The sequence below is a fragment of the Convolutriloba macropyga genome, chromosome 5, assembly GCF_964194025.1.
Source record: "Convolutriloba macropyga chromosome 5, txConMacr16.3, whole genome shotgun sequence".
Lineage (NCBI taxonomy): Eukaryota > Metazoa > Xenacoelomorpha > Acoela > Convolutidae > Convolutriloba > Convolutriloba macropyga.
In genome coordinates, this window is record NC_134472.1 from 59,110,444 (window position 1) to 59,125,122 (window position 14,679).

General features: G+C 35.8%; 1 protein-coding gene across 4 annotated transcripts in view; it reads left to right on the plus strand.

Moving 5' to 3' along the window:
* The window catches only part of LOC142339502 (uncharacterized), a 72,061-nt gene extending 57,733 nt beyond the window's left edge, over window positions 1-14,328 (plus strand). For 3 of the 4 annotated variants that reach the window (XM_075389579.1, XM_075389582.1, XM_075389583.1), the window contains 4 exons: window positions 1,983-2,284; window positions 2,846-3,081; window positions 12,720-12,896; window positions 13,176-14,328. In XM_075389579.1, coding sequence (XP_075245694.1) covers window positions 1,983-2,284; window positions 2,846-3,081; window positions 12,720-12,896; window positions 13,176-13,576 — 1,116 coding nt within the window. In that variant the 3' untranslated portion in view covers window positions 13,577-14,328. The remainder of the gene's footprint in view (window positions 1-1,982; window positions 2,285-2,845; window positions 3,082-12,719; window positions 12,897-13,175) is intronic. The other variant, XM_075389580.1, reaches the window with a different exon arrangement.
* Window positions 14,329-14,679: the final 351 nt, after the last annotated feature.

A 14,679-nucleotide genomic window follows, 5' to 3' on the forward strand; every position in this document is an offset into this window, starting at 1 on the left:
ATTGCAGCGTAGCCTGAACTTGCTCGTGGAATTAAGACTTTTAAAACCAAGATTGTCTTCTGTTTTTTGTCCTGCCTCGTTTATCGCCTTGTATCACAGGTCTGCTGACTTTGGGGTTTTGAGAAAAGCTTATAATTACCTGCACGATCGTTCAGAAGATTTTCAGTTCGTCATCGTCTATCTTGCTTATTGTCAGTAAAAGCAGCTTTAGATCTCTGCAGTTTAAGTGATTTTATTTGATAATTCATTTTTAATAATAGGACATTCTTCGATTTTGACCAGAAAGTTGAGCTAGAGGATGCAGGTTCCCCTTTATAGCCGAGAAGTTACTTTTAGCCTCATCTGGGTTTTTTATTTTGTCATCAATATATTTTGTCGACCTGCGATGGCACGTCACGTTCACTTCATTACTGATTAATTCATGTTTTGTTTTACTAAGTTACGTCATCTTCCACTGTTTAGAGTGCGATTTTTCGTTCGCGTATTTTTTTGTCACATGGCTTACCCTTAAACTCAAGTTGATTTTTGTTTATTCTTAATATGACTATTTCTTACTTGAACCGAAGAATTAAATTTAAGATTGAGGATAGTGATTAAGGAAGATCACAGCAATTATAAACTGAAATTTTTAATTTTATTTTCAGACATGTCTAGAACGAAATTGTAGCAATTTTCTGGCAATCTTCCAGCTATGTTACGGGCTGGCAGCTTTTAAATGTTCTTACGCTAGCCATTGATTGAAATTTTAAATATCTAGGTAGGAGCATGATTGGCAGTTGAATCGTGTGTAAAGTTGGTTTTTGTGGTTTAATTTTGTCACTTGTTGTGATTTTGGTTGTCACAAAGTACTTTAATTTTAAATGCGTATTTTAGCAATTCGGAATACCTGATTTTGTTCTATTTAGCTCTACAATAGTTGATATAACTTGATTAATTGTTCTAGGGTCCAAAAATTTAGCTGATTTTTAATGATAGTTGCAAATCTGTAAGGTGAACAAACGAAACCTAAACTGAAGTTTTCAAGCCTGCAACTATGGAGGAATGTCGTGTGAAATTAAGCAATTAATTCTGTTCTCGTGGCACTTATTATAATTAATTGCTCTCAGACGAAGTTTGTAGCAATTATATTAGTCCTGTCGGTCTTTTTTTATGCGATTTTTCGCTTGACCGATTTTTCGTCTGACGCTTTTGACTTTTCATCCTCAAAAACGGGATAAACAGGCAGCGCCCAGCGGGCATTAAGTGCTCTTAGAGTCTTTCAGCTCAAACTCTTTTGGAGAGGAGACTTATACTTATGGTGTGAAGGGCGGTTCTTAGAGGTTGAGACACCTCGCCCCCTGTTGACCCCCCCCCCCCCCACCCCACTATTGCCTCCACACCCCACCGCGCTGTTGCCCCCCCCCCCAACCCAGTGTTACCCCCCATCAGCCCCGGTGCCCCCCCCCTGTGGCTAGCTACTGACGAAGCCAACCGCTCGCCGGTCGTTTGAGAGCAATTCGCCCGACGGTAGTCGGTCATGTTTATTATTTTCGCCACATCACTATCCTATTGTGACTTGATTGGATTACTTCCGAATTCAGTAACTGCTCAGTGCTGTACCTGCAGCCATCTTTAGTACAGTCACATCTTGGGAAATCTGCCGACTGTTTTTTAATCTTTGCAAAGTGCTCATATTGAATTCTAGCGTATTTTGACACTTAATGTTGATCATTTTTTCCATATCGAGTTACGTTCGGTATTTTTTTGCTTGAATGATATTTTCTCCAGTAAGCGGTATCCGATTGCCTCTGAGCTCTGTTTGCCAGTAAAATTATTTATCGTCAACGTAATTTTTCGTGCATACTATTCTAATCTGTTTAACGGTCTCTAAATTTCGTGTTTAATTTGGAAGTATTCTTCAATAACAAATTAACTGTGAAACATCATAGTGACAAATGTTATGATATATAAGCCTCTGATTGTGAACGAGTATTTGTTTTCAGACTAACCACGCAGCCGGTCTATCTGCTGCTGGCAACCACCACTTGGGTGCTCACGGCGCTCCGTACTTGAGTCCGACCTCGTCACAAAGTGCAGCTGCAGCAGCCGCTGCAGGATTGACAGTAGCGGGATCCGCTAGTGGGGCTGGGGGAGGTGGAGGGGCAGGCAGCGACAACGGAGCCCTCTCCTCCCCCAACTCAGTCACTAATGCCTCAGAGGCTAACAGTCCGACTGGACAGTCGTCATCTTCCAAATCAAAAGCCAGAAACGCCAAGGCCAGGTCAGCAGCTCAAATGTCCCCTTGGTATGTACAACTCACAATCATTGCCCTAATGTACCAATTGTTGTTCGTTCATTGTGTGGATAGCTTTAGAGTCTAAATTAAAAGATAAAATAACCAGACCTCAACTAATATATCTTTCTAAAATTAACTCTGAAATTATAACACCTCTCATTAATCATAAAAAATTATGTACGTTGGATAAAACAACATATCTTATTGTAAGAACAGAGTGTTTAAGTACTATTTCATAAACCCGTAAGCTCGCACCGTTCGATAAACTTGTGGAACCTTCGAAAGAATTGGATGATGTTCCTTTTTGCGGAAGTTTGTTGATACTGTTTCTATATAAACCTAGTACTTTAAAAAGAGCAATCGGTAATTGAATTGTGGAATCTCGGTTTTGACTAATCATTGTTCTAAATTATTAATCAAAGTACAATTAAATTATTAGTCAGAAATCCAGTTTTTAAATTTTCTTTTGCTAATGAAGTATTCAGACCTGAGTGTTTGTGAAAGTGTTGCAGAACAAGCATGTATCGATTTCTGAATTGTCATTGAGCATGTGGTCTGTCTGATTTTTAGGAAAGAGGCACCAGAGGATCCGAATGAAGACCCTCTTATGAAGCAGGAGAGGGAGAGGGAGAGGAGACACGCGAACAACTCGAGGGAGAGGATCCGAGTGAGGGACATCAACGAATCCTTCAAGGAACTGGGCAGGATGTGTAGCATGCACCTGCACACAGACAAGGCCCAGACCAAACTCACCATCCTGCACCAGGCTGTGGCCATTATATCACAGCTAGAGTCACAAGTCAGAGGTCAGTTATAACATTGGAGAAAGAAGAGAGAATTAATTTCTTTTTAATAGCCGCCCTCATCTTCTCAGCCGGCTATTATAGCGCTCCTATTTTTTATAGCTGCGAAGCTGTAAGCTGAGCGTAGCTATATTGCGGTGCTCTTGGTTTTTTTACAATTCAAAGAATTTTTACAATTCAAAGAATTTGAATTGTATTGGGGCGCTGTCTTTTTTTTTTTTAGATCTGTTCACACATTTTCATGATTTTTGAAGTCAAATTGGAGTAGTGATTTTGGTCACGCCGAAACAGGAAATGGAGCGAAAAAGCGAGTGGTTTTGCGGCGTGAATTTTTTTGCTCTAATTTTAAAGTAGAGTGAGAAAATGGTGTTTGAACAAAAATTCGGTTTCTCGGTAGTGGTTTTTTGTTCACATGCGGCAATTTCACTCTGATTTTTACTGTTTTTTCAATTTTTTGGATCGGATTTTTTTCTAAATGGTTTTTCCAATCCTTTCACAGCTCATTCTAGGCCTAGTTCTTTGTTCGAATTGAATTTTCATTTCTCGCTAGTGGTTTTTTTGTTCACATTTAGCATTTTGACATTGATTTTGTGTTTTTTTTTCTTATTTTTTGATCTAATTTTTTCTCAATTCACTCTTAGTCCATTCAAAATGATTTTCTCAATTCGCTCATAGTCCATTCTTGGTCTAGTTTTTCTGTTTAGTCAATGAAAATTCTTTGAATTGTACGTCAGGACTTGTCCTGCTATGTTTTTTTGTTTCGTCGTCTGACGCTCTTTTTTCGTTTTACATTTGTTCACACAGCAAAGCTGAAAAAGTCAAATTTTATTAATGACTTTTTCCTCTCACTAACGGCATTTGCGCGCATGACGTCATTTCTCACTCGCTTTAGCGATAGTTTTTAGGTTATTTGCGTGATTAGATTTTGATCATACGTGACTTACCTCACTCAATAAAATGACTTTTGCACTTTAAAACTTAAGTTTAATTTGATTTTGTATAAGGTCAAAGGAACTCATATGTGCAGTAAAGGTCCCTAATAAGAGGCTTCTGTGGAATGAATTTTAACAAGCTTTATTAATTTATCGCTGAATGTTTTTTAGCCTAGTCTTTGATCGGCGTCGATTTCTTTTCAATTTAGATCTGTATCTGTTTCTATCCCTATTATATGGCACGCAGGTCTATTCTTTCTCAGCTATTCTGGCAATCTGCCGGCTATGTTTTTACAATTCAAAGAATTTGAGTTATATTGGGGTGCTGTCTTTTTACGACTCGAAGAGGAGTATTGGAGAAGTCCTTTTTTTAAATCAATTTATTGGAGTGATTTTTGAAGCGGGAAATGAAACGCGTGAAAAAATTTGGAGTGATTTTGGCGCTGAACAAAAGTGGAGAGCGGAGCGAAAAGAGAGTGATTTTTGTTCATACCGCTGTCTTTGAGAGAGCGAGAAATTGACTTGTGAAAAAATTTTCTCTAAGCGAGCGAAATTTTTTTGTTCACGTGCGGCATTTTAAAGCAGTTTTTTTTATTTATTTTGGTTAAGAGGTTTGGTTATGATTTTGTTTTAATTTTAGGCTGGTTTCGGTAGTGGTTTGAAGGTTTCTGGAAATTCATATGAATTTTATGATATTCGGAGGTTTTTAATGTATTTTGCTGATTTTCGGGCTAATTTTTTTTGCGTTTTTTTGACGATTGTTTTGTTTTACTGGCTCTAATGGGTATTGAAGAAACCCCTTCTACTTGGGAAATTTTATGATAATAATTGGTGCAGTTTTGTGGGTAAGAATCATTTTTTCTGTTGAGAAATATGACAAAAAAATGGCGAAAATTGGAACTATTTTTCTTAGTTTTTTGCAGTTTTTCGTTTTTTTGTCTGTTTTTAGCTTAGTTTCTTTGCCTATTGTGACTTGCCTATTGTTTTGCGAGCATTTGGATACGCTATTTGCTGAAGGGAATTTTTCTTTGGATTTATATGTTTTTGAAATATTAAAAAAATTAACTTTTCAGGTTTTCAGTGAAAGTTAGCTTTTTTTTTCATAATTTTAGCCTAAAGAATTTTCAAAATTCACATAAATGGTTTTTGTAAGTACTAGTTGTTTTGATGAAGTTATATTGGCAGAGATAGTTTTTTCGGGATCTCAATTTATAACAAAATTTGATCAGATTTTTTATCATTTTTTAACAGATTTGATTTTATTGTTTTTACTTTTTTGTTTTATGACTTTGTTTCAAGATAATCATAAATTTGTGAAGGCACGTTTTGTCTGATGAGTAGTTGGATGGCGTTTAAATAGATTTTCACTTCGAGTCGTTTCTGGAATTCATCCGGCTATGTTTTTTTTAAAGATCTGTTCAAAAATTTTCTTGATTTTTGAAGTCAAATTGGAGTGGTGATTTTGGTCACGCCGATACAGGAAATAGAGCGAAAAAGCGAGTGGTTTTGCGTCGTGAATGTTTTTCGCTCTAATTTTAAAGTAGAGTGAGAAAATGGTGTTTGAATAAAAATTCGGTTTCTCGGTAGTGGTTTTTTGAACACATGCGGCAATTTCACTCTGATTTTGTACTGTTTTTTCGATATTTTGGATCGGATTTTTTTAAATAGTTTTTCCCAATCCATTCACAGCTCATTCAGGACCTAGATTTTTGTAAGAATCAAAATTACATATCTCTTTAGTGGTTTTTTGTTCTCCCTAGCAGCATTTTGACATTGATTTTCTGTTTTTTGTTGTTTTTTTCATCTGATTGTTTTTTAGAAATGGTTTTCCCAATTCACTCATTGTCCGTTCTAGGTCTAGTTGTTTGTTAAGTTAATGAAATTTCTTTGAATTGTACGTCAGGACTTGTCCTGCTATTACAATTCAAAGAATTTGAATTGTATTGGGGCGCTGTCTTTTTTAAGATCTGTTCAGACATTTTCATGATTTTTGAAGTCAAATTGGAGTGATGATTTTGGTCACGCCGAAACAGGAAATGGAGCGAAAAAGCGAGTGGTTTTGCGTCGTGAATGTTTTTCTCTCTAATTGTAAAGTAGAGTGAGAAAACGGTGTTTGAATAAAAATTGGGTTTCTCGGTAGTGGTTTTTTGAACACATGCGGCAATTTCACTCTGATTTTGTACTGGTTTTTTTCCCATTTTTTGGATCGAATTTTTTTCTAAATAGTTTTCCCATTCCATTCACAGCTCATTCTGGACCTAGGTTTTTGTTAAAATCAAAATTACATATCATTAGTGGTTTTTTTGTTCTCCCTAGCAGCATTTTGACATTGATTTTCTGTTTTTTTGTTTTTTTTTCATCTGATTGTTTTTTAGAAATGATTTTCCCAGTTCACTCATTTTCCGTTCTAGGACTAGTTGTTTGTTAAGTCAATGAAAATTCTTTGAATTGTACGTCAGGACTTGTCCTGCTTTTACAATTCAAAGAATTTGAATTGTATTGTGGCGCTGTCTTTTTTTAAAGATCTGTTCACACATTTTCATGATTTTTGAAGTCAAATTGTAGTGATGATTTTGGTCACGCCGAAACAGGAAACGGAGCGAAAAAGCGAGTAGTTTTGCGTCGTGAATGTTTTTCACTCTTATTTTAAAGTAGAGTGAGAAAACGGTGTTTGAATAAAAATTCGGTTTCTCGGTAGTGGTTTTTTGAACGCATGCGGCAATTTCACTCTGATTTTGTACTGTTTTTTTTCGATTTTTTGGATCGAATTTTTTTCTATATAGTTTTCCCAATGCATTCACAGCTCATTCTGGACCTAGGTTTTTGTTAAAATCAAAATTACATATCATTAGTGGTTTTTTTTTGTTCTCCCTAGCAGCATTTTGACATTGATTTTCTGTTTTTTTTTCATCTGATTGTTTTTTAGAAATGGTTTTCCCAGTTCACTCATTTTCCGTTCTAGGACTAGTTGTTTGTTAAGTCAATGAAAATTCTTTGAATTGTACGTCAGGACTTGTCCTGCTTTTACAATTCAAAGAATTTGAATTGTATTGTGGCGCTGTCTTTTTTTTAAGATCTGTTCACACATTTTCATGATTTTTGAAGTCAAATTGGAGTGATGATTTTGGTCACGCCAAAACAGGAAACGGAGCGAAAAAGCGAGTGGTTTTGCGTCGTGAATGTTTTTCACTCTTATTTTAAAGTAGAGTGAGAAAACGGTGTTTGAACAAAAATTCGGTTTCTCGGTAGTGGTTTTTAGTTCACATGCGGAAATTTCACTCTGATTTTTACTGTTTTTTCGATTTTTTGGATCTGATTTTCTAAATAGTTTTCCCAATCCATTCACAGCTCATTCTGGACCTAGTTTTTTGTTAGAATCAAAATTACATATCACTAGTGGTTTTTTTGTTCTCCCTAGCAGCATTTTGACATCGATTTTCTGTTTTTTTTTGTTTTTTTTTCATCTGATTGTTTTTTAGAAATGATTTTCCCAATTCACTCATTGTCCCTTCTAGGTCTAGTTGTTTGTTAAGTCAATGAAAAATCTTTGAATTGTACGTCAGGACTTGTCCTGCTATGTTTTTTTTACTTCGTCGAATAAAAAAATGTTTCGCTGTACCTCATTTTGCCGCTTTTTCAACATTTTGCTTGATATCTTTTTGACTTCTCTAGGCTAGTTTCTCTCTTCTCTCAATCTGCGAAAAGTGATTTGAACATCAGTTGCTCAGCAAAGCAATTCAAAATGAACAATGTCAGTATAAAAAATTGAAGTCAGAAGTAGAAACGGGGTAAACCCATAAAGCCCAATTTTAGATGCCAGCTATTTGAACGTCGTCCCTATAAGTCTTAGTCACCATCTCTAATGCTTATTGGTATTGATAGTAGCCCCTGTAGCCTCTCTCTAAGAAACAGAAGTACGTTATGTTCAACTACGAAATGCCATCAGAATAAATCGGACTTAAAAAATGTTTTTGTACAAAAATCTTTTTTTTTCAATATCTTCTATTCTTTCAATCACAATCATGCTTATTGGAATCAATGGCGGCTATTTTCTGGCAATCTGCCGGGTATGTTTAAAAGTTAATTCAAAACAGACTGTTCTTTATAACATTTAACATGGAGAGCACAAATAGACGCGGTCAAATACCCTTGACCGAATTGAAATTTGCCCATAATTGATACAACACAAATATGTATAATCAAGAACTTAAAACACAAAAGTTAAATTCAATTTAAACAGCCTTTCTAAGTTCCCTAAAGATACTATACAAGGATTAAAATTTCGTTTTGTGTTAGTGTCACAAACTCGGCATTCACTGACAAACTTCATGCATTTGATCATGGATGTTAAAATTATCATAGCTATGGTACTTATCAATTACCATTTAAATGTACCATTATGAGGGTGTAACAATATTGAATATTTACCGTTTTGTTTCTACAAATGTTTATTGTTCCATTATTTTTCAAAATGGGGGAATATATATGCGAGGCTGGCTTTTTTCTTCCGTCATATTTTTACTTTTTAATTTAACAGACGGAGAAATTCGTACTAAAATTATTAAGGTTAAAGGGAGTTTTTGTTTTCACTAGTACTTCTTCACTGCTGCAAGCCTAAAAGTTAACGATTTTCGAAAATTTTTGTTTCAAAGTTTTTCCGTCTCCCTGTTTCCGTCAATTAAAAACTATTGTAAGAACCAACGTTTCTCTCTGTCGAAGAGATTTTTCCTAAAATAGACGACTTCAGGTAATTTAGATCTCTCAGAATAGCAAAAATTAAACTTTGAAATTGTAAAACTAAATGCAGAAAAATACATTTTTTCTAAGAGATGTTTTTGCAAACAACTGTTTTTCTTCAAACATTTGTTGAACTAACCATTTAAGTACTCTCCCAAAACCGCGGAGTTGTAAAAACAACGGCTTTATGGAATGAACATCAAATAAACCAAATTAGTTTTTGAAAAGCGAAGATGGAAGTCTTTTAAGTTTAATGCCAAAATTACAATTTCCAATACAATTGCATCAGCCAGCTCACACCTAGTTATGTCGAACAAATGAAGAAGACCTAATTAAACGTGACGAACCTTGATTGAAGATCAATTGCCAAAAAGAAAAAGTTGTCTAAAATTGTACTACACATATATTTATAGCATATGCTAAGGAGTTTTCGTTTTTGTCTGCCGAAAAAAGACGGCATATTTTTTTTGGTTGAAACAATGCAAGTAGTTTTTCGAGAGCAAATAAGTTGTTTTATGATAGTCCCAACGTTTTCTCTGACTGAAAAGGTATTTTGTAACATACGTTGCTACGTACAGACTCGCACCGTCCATCTTGTTTAAATATAGCATTTGAACGAATCGGAAAAGAGAGCAAAACAAAATTTTGAAAAATATATCTTTGTCTCCCTTGAGGTCATCTATTCCCAAGAGGTCCCTTGAGGTCATCTATAACTCAATTTTTTCAGAAGTTTCTTGTTGAAACTGAACTAAAACCTCGTGGCAGGTGTGCCGTAACAATCATTTTTCTGAGCTCTTCCTGTATTCGTCCAATAATTTGCAGTCATGTTCTGCAATCACGATTTCGAACAAGTTAGTGAAGCGCACGCGGAAAATAACCTAAGCGTTAGCTGTCAGTTCTCAAAACTATTTTTAGCAACCCGTTAAAGCCTGTTTCTTTTACTGTTTTTTCGATTTTTTGGATCGGATTTTCTAAATAGTTTTCCCAATCCATTCACAGCTCATTCTGGACCTAGTTGTTTGTTAGAATCAAAATTACATATCACTAGTGGTTTTTTTGTTCTCCCTAGCAGCATTTTGACATCGATTTTCTGTTTTTTTTTCGTTTTTTTTTTCATCTGATTGTTTTTGTTTTTTAGAAATGATTTTCCCAATTCACTCATTGTCCCTTCTAGGTCTAGTTGTTTGTTAAGTCAATGAAAAATCTTTGAATTGTACGTCAGGACTTGTCCTGCTATGTTTTTTTTTACTTCGTCGAATAAAAAAATGTTTCGCTGTACCTCATTTTGCCGCTTTTTCAACATTTTGCGTGATATCTTTTTGACTTCTCTAGGCTAGTTTCTCTCTTCTCTCAATCTGCTAAAAGTGATTTGAACATCAGTTGCTCAGCAAAGCAATTCAATATGAACAATGTCAGTATAAAAAATTGAAATCAGAAGTAGAAACGGGGTAAACCCATAAAGCCCAATTTTAGATGCCAGCTATTTGAACGTCGTTCCTATAAGTCTTAGTCACCATCTCTAATGCTTATTGGTATTGATAGTAGCCCCTGTAGCCTCTCTCTAAGAAACAGAAGTACGTTATGTTCAACTACGAAATGCCATCAGAATAAATCGGACTTAAAAAATGTTTTTGTACAAAAATCTTTTTTTTCAATATCTTCTATTCTTTCAATCACAATCATGCTCATTGGAATCAATGGCGGCTATTTTCTGGCAATCTGCCGGGTATGTTTAAAAGTTAATTCAAAACAGACTGTTCTTTATAACATTTAACATGGAGAGCACAAATAGACGCGGTCAAATACCCTTGACCGAATTGAAATTTGCCCATAATTGATACAACACAAATATGTATAATCAAGAACTTAAAACACAAAAGTTAAATTCAATTTAAACAGCCTTTCTAAGTTCCCTAAAGATACTATACAAGGATTAAAATTTCGTTTTGTGTTAGTGTCACAAACTCGGCATTCACTGACAAACTTCATGCATTTGATCTTGGATGTTAAAATTATCATAGCTATGGTACTTATCAATTACCATTTGAATGTACCATTATGAGGGTGTAACAATATTGAATATTTACCGTTTTGTTTCTACAAATGTTTATTGTTCCAACATTTTTCAAAATGGGGGAATATATATGCGAGGCTGGCTTTTTTCTTCCGTCATATTTTTACTTTTTAATTTAACAGACGGAGAAATTCGTACTAAAATTATTAAGGTTAAAGGGAGTTTTTGTTTTCACTAGTACTTCTTCACTGCTGCAAGCCTAAAAGTTAACGATTTTCGAAAATTTTTGTTTCAAAGTTTTTCCGTCTCCCTGTTTCCGTCAATTAAAAACTATTGTAAGAACCAACGTTTCTCTCTGTCGAAGAGATTTTTTTCTAAAATAGACGACTTCAGGTAATTTAGATCTCTCAGAATAGCAAAAATTAAACTTTGAAATTGTAAAACTAAATGCAGAAAAATGCATTTTTTCTAAGAGATGTTTTTGCAAACAACTGTTTTTCTTCAAACATTTGTTGAACTAACCATTTAAGTACTCTCCCAAAACCGCGGAGTTGTAAAAACAACGGCTTTATGGAATGAACATCAAATAAACCAAATTAATTTTTGAAAAGCGAAGATGGAAGTCTTTTAAGTTTAATGCCAAAATTACAATTTCCAATACAATTGCATCAGCCAGCTCACACCTAGTTATGTCGAACAAATGAAGAAGACCTAATTAAACGTGACGAACCTTGATTGAAGATCAATTGCCAAAAAGAAAAAGTTGTCTAAAATTGTACTACACATATATTTATAGCATATGCTAAGGAGTTTTTGTTTTTGTCTGCCGAAAAAAGACGGCATATTTTTTTTTGGTTGAAACAGTGCAAGTAGTTTTTCGAGAGCAAATAAGTTGTTTTATGATAGTCCCAACGTTTTTTCTGACTGAAAAGGTATTTTGTAACATACGTTGCTACGCACAGACTCGCACCGTCCATCTTGTTTAAATATAGCATTTGAACGAATCGGAAAAGGGAGCAAAACAAAATTTTGAAAAATATATCTTTGTCTCCCTTGAGGTCATCTATTCCCAAGAGGTCCCTTGAGGTCATCTATAACTCAATTTTTTCAGAAGTTTCTGGTTGAAACTGAACTAAAACCTCGTGGCAGGTGTGCCGTAACAATCATTTTTCTGAGCTCTTCCTGTATTCCTCCAATAATTTGCAGTCATGTTCTGCAATCACGATTTCGAACAAGTTAGTGAAGCGCACGCGGAAAATAACCTAAGCGTTAGCTGTCGGTTCTCAAAACTATTTTTAGCAACCCGTTAAAGCCTGTTTCTTTCAATTTTATGCGCATCAAAGACTAGTCATTTAAATTTTACTTGTAGTAGGATCCCCGAAATGGGATTGGTGTACTTAACTGAGTAAATCTGGATTGAGGTTAGCTTCTTCTGGGCTCTGTGTACGAAGCCTGGGACATTGAAGTTAAGGTCGAAACGGTCTTTTAATCTTAATTTATCCTATTTTTCTGAGTCTTTGTATTAACTAGTCTGCGTCCTTTTTGGGGATTTGGGATTTATGAACTCGAAATCCATTTAATAACTTTAATCCGAGCTAAGCGTTAAGCATTTACTGAAATGCTAAAATGCGGAAGTTTTAAATTAGACCATGAAGCAGCTAAATTCGCATTGATATTTTCCGAATTTCTCCACTTTTTTATTTTAAAAATTTGTATTTAAATTTATTTGATAAAACTGAACATTCAGCCATATTCTTGCAGTTTTCATTATTTTTATAGCTCGAAAACTAGGAAAATTTGATCAACTATTCTAGTCGTCTTACTTGGAAAAATAAAATAATCTTAACATTTCAAAAGTTAAAAGGTGAAATTTTAAATAATAAAGGATGTAATATTTAGCCGGCGTTCTGTTAGATTTAAGTCATTTACATGAACAGGTTTCATTGCTAATTTTTTAGAACGAAACTTAAACCCAAAAGCGGCATGTCTGAAGAGGAGGGAAGAGGAGAAGAACGACAGTGATATGTCCATGAGGGCTGCTGGACTGGCCCCTCCCCCTCCAACTGCCGCAGCCGCACTCAACGCAGCAGCAGCCGCTGCATCTGCTAACAACATGCAGCTCCCACCCACACATGGTACGTATTTCAATTTTACCAAAGCCATGTAACTAAGTGATAACCAAGCTTTCGATATGAGAACTTGATTGCGATATAACTAATGTAATACGAGAATTTTGCTATGATTTTAATGTAGCCGCACAATTTCCTACTTTTCGTGCACATCAGTATGTACACTCGAGATTGATGTTGAAATCAAGTCTATTAATTCAGGGCTAACTAAAATCATTTTATATCTCACTACCATGATGCATTTGTAGGTTGTTTACGGGATGATATTATTATTGTGTGTTTCAGTGGGTAAACCAGGCCAGACCTTAAGCTCCAGTCCGCCTCTCAGTCTTGCTTCCTCCCAATTGGCACTTCACCCCGCAGCTGCCGGGGGACCTGACCCTTACTCCCTCACCCCACCCCACATGTACCACCCTGGCTCAGCCGCCGCAGCTGCAGGAGCCCTGACATCATACGAATCGAACGCCGCGGCACTAGAAGCCGCCTCTTACCACAACGCAATGACAGCGGGGGGATCCGTGGCAGCGGCAGCCTACCTCTCGGGTGCCCGCAATGCTGGTCAATCAGGGTCTCAAAGTGGTCAGGATCTGACGCACCAGTTAGTCGCCACATCCGTCCACGACCAATACCTCCCAACATCGTCAATGCCAAATTCTTACCGCACCGACCCTCTCCTAATTGGGTGAACAACCAACAACCCTCCCTCCTTCCTTCGACGAAATTCAAATGGAGCAATCTCATATACACTTTTAAACTTTACAACCTTAATTTCGATGAAGCGGACGCGCGTAGTAGACTAATGGTCTTACATACATCGAGTCTTAAAGATCTTTACTGACGTCAGAGATTTTGGACGCAGAATTCATCTGCAGAGACGAAACGTAATGAAATCTAATCTATCTTCTATTGGCTAAAAGCTGTTATAACGAAACTTGTTCCAAGTGACCAAAACTATTTTACAGTCTCTTTACTTTGTTGAGAGGCTGCTCTTCTTCTCTTCATCTTTTTATCGCTTTTCTTTAATAACTTTGACATAAATGCCACTCTATCGGACGTCTTTAGAGACGACGCTTACGAATCTATTAAATTCTTATTCTTCTGTGCAGTTAGATAAGATATACTTAAGAAGTGATATGGGTCAAATGGCTTACTTTCGCTTGTAACATCTGTAATATTCTCTATTAATAAGCAGCGCAGTTACAGTTTGTTCAAACGTTTCAGCTCTCTAGAGCCTTTCCTCGACTGTTGTAGAAAGTGACAGTAGTGTGCTAACTTCGCTAATTTGTAAAGGGGTAATAAAGTTGGAGGAAACGTTTGATCATAATCAAAGTGACCTTTATAAATGAGATATTGGACTCATTGTCTATTGCGGTAGCGTTACGATGAAATTTGTGTATTTACGATTAAATGGCTCAATTCAAACCTACTGGCCTACAAATTCTCTTACCTCAACAATTAGATCAACTCTTTCAACACTGCCAGCCTTTAGTCGCACAAATTGCCTCTATGCTTTATTAAGTAAAAAAAAACCCACGATTTAATTTTGTCGAATTATAACGTTCGTGAAAGGAACTCATCAGAAACCAAGCCTGTGATATAATCATATTTAATTTACAACTTCATGAGTTTTTTCTGCATTCTTTGGCATTTTGAAGCATATGATTACATGGAAACATTATATCGAAGGAGATAGTTTACCTTTTCTGAGATCTTTGAACGAACATTAATATCAAAAACGAGCTCTCTAAATAAGCCAATAGAACTATGAAATTTAAGCAGCCTTAATTAT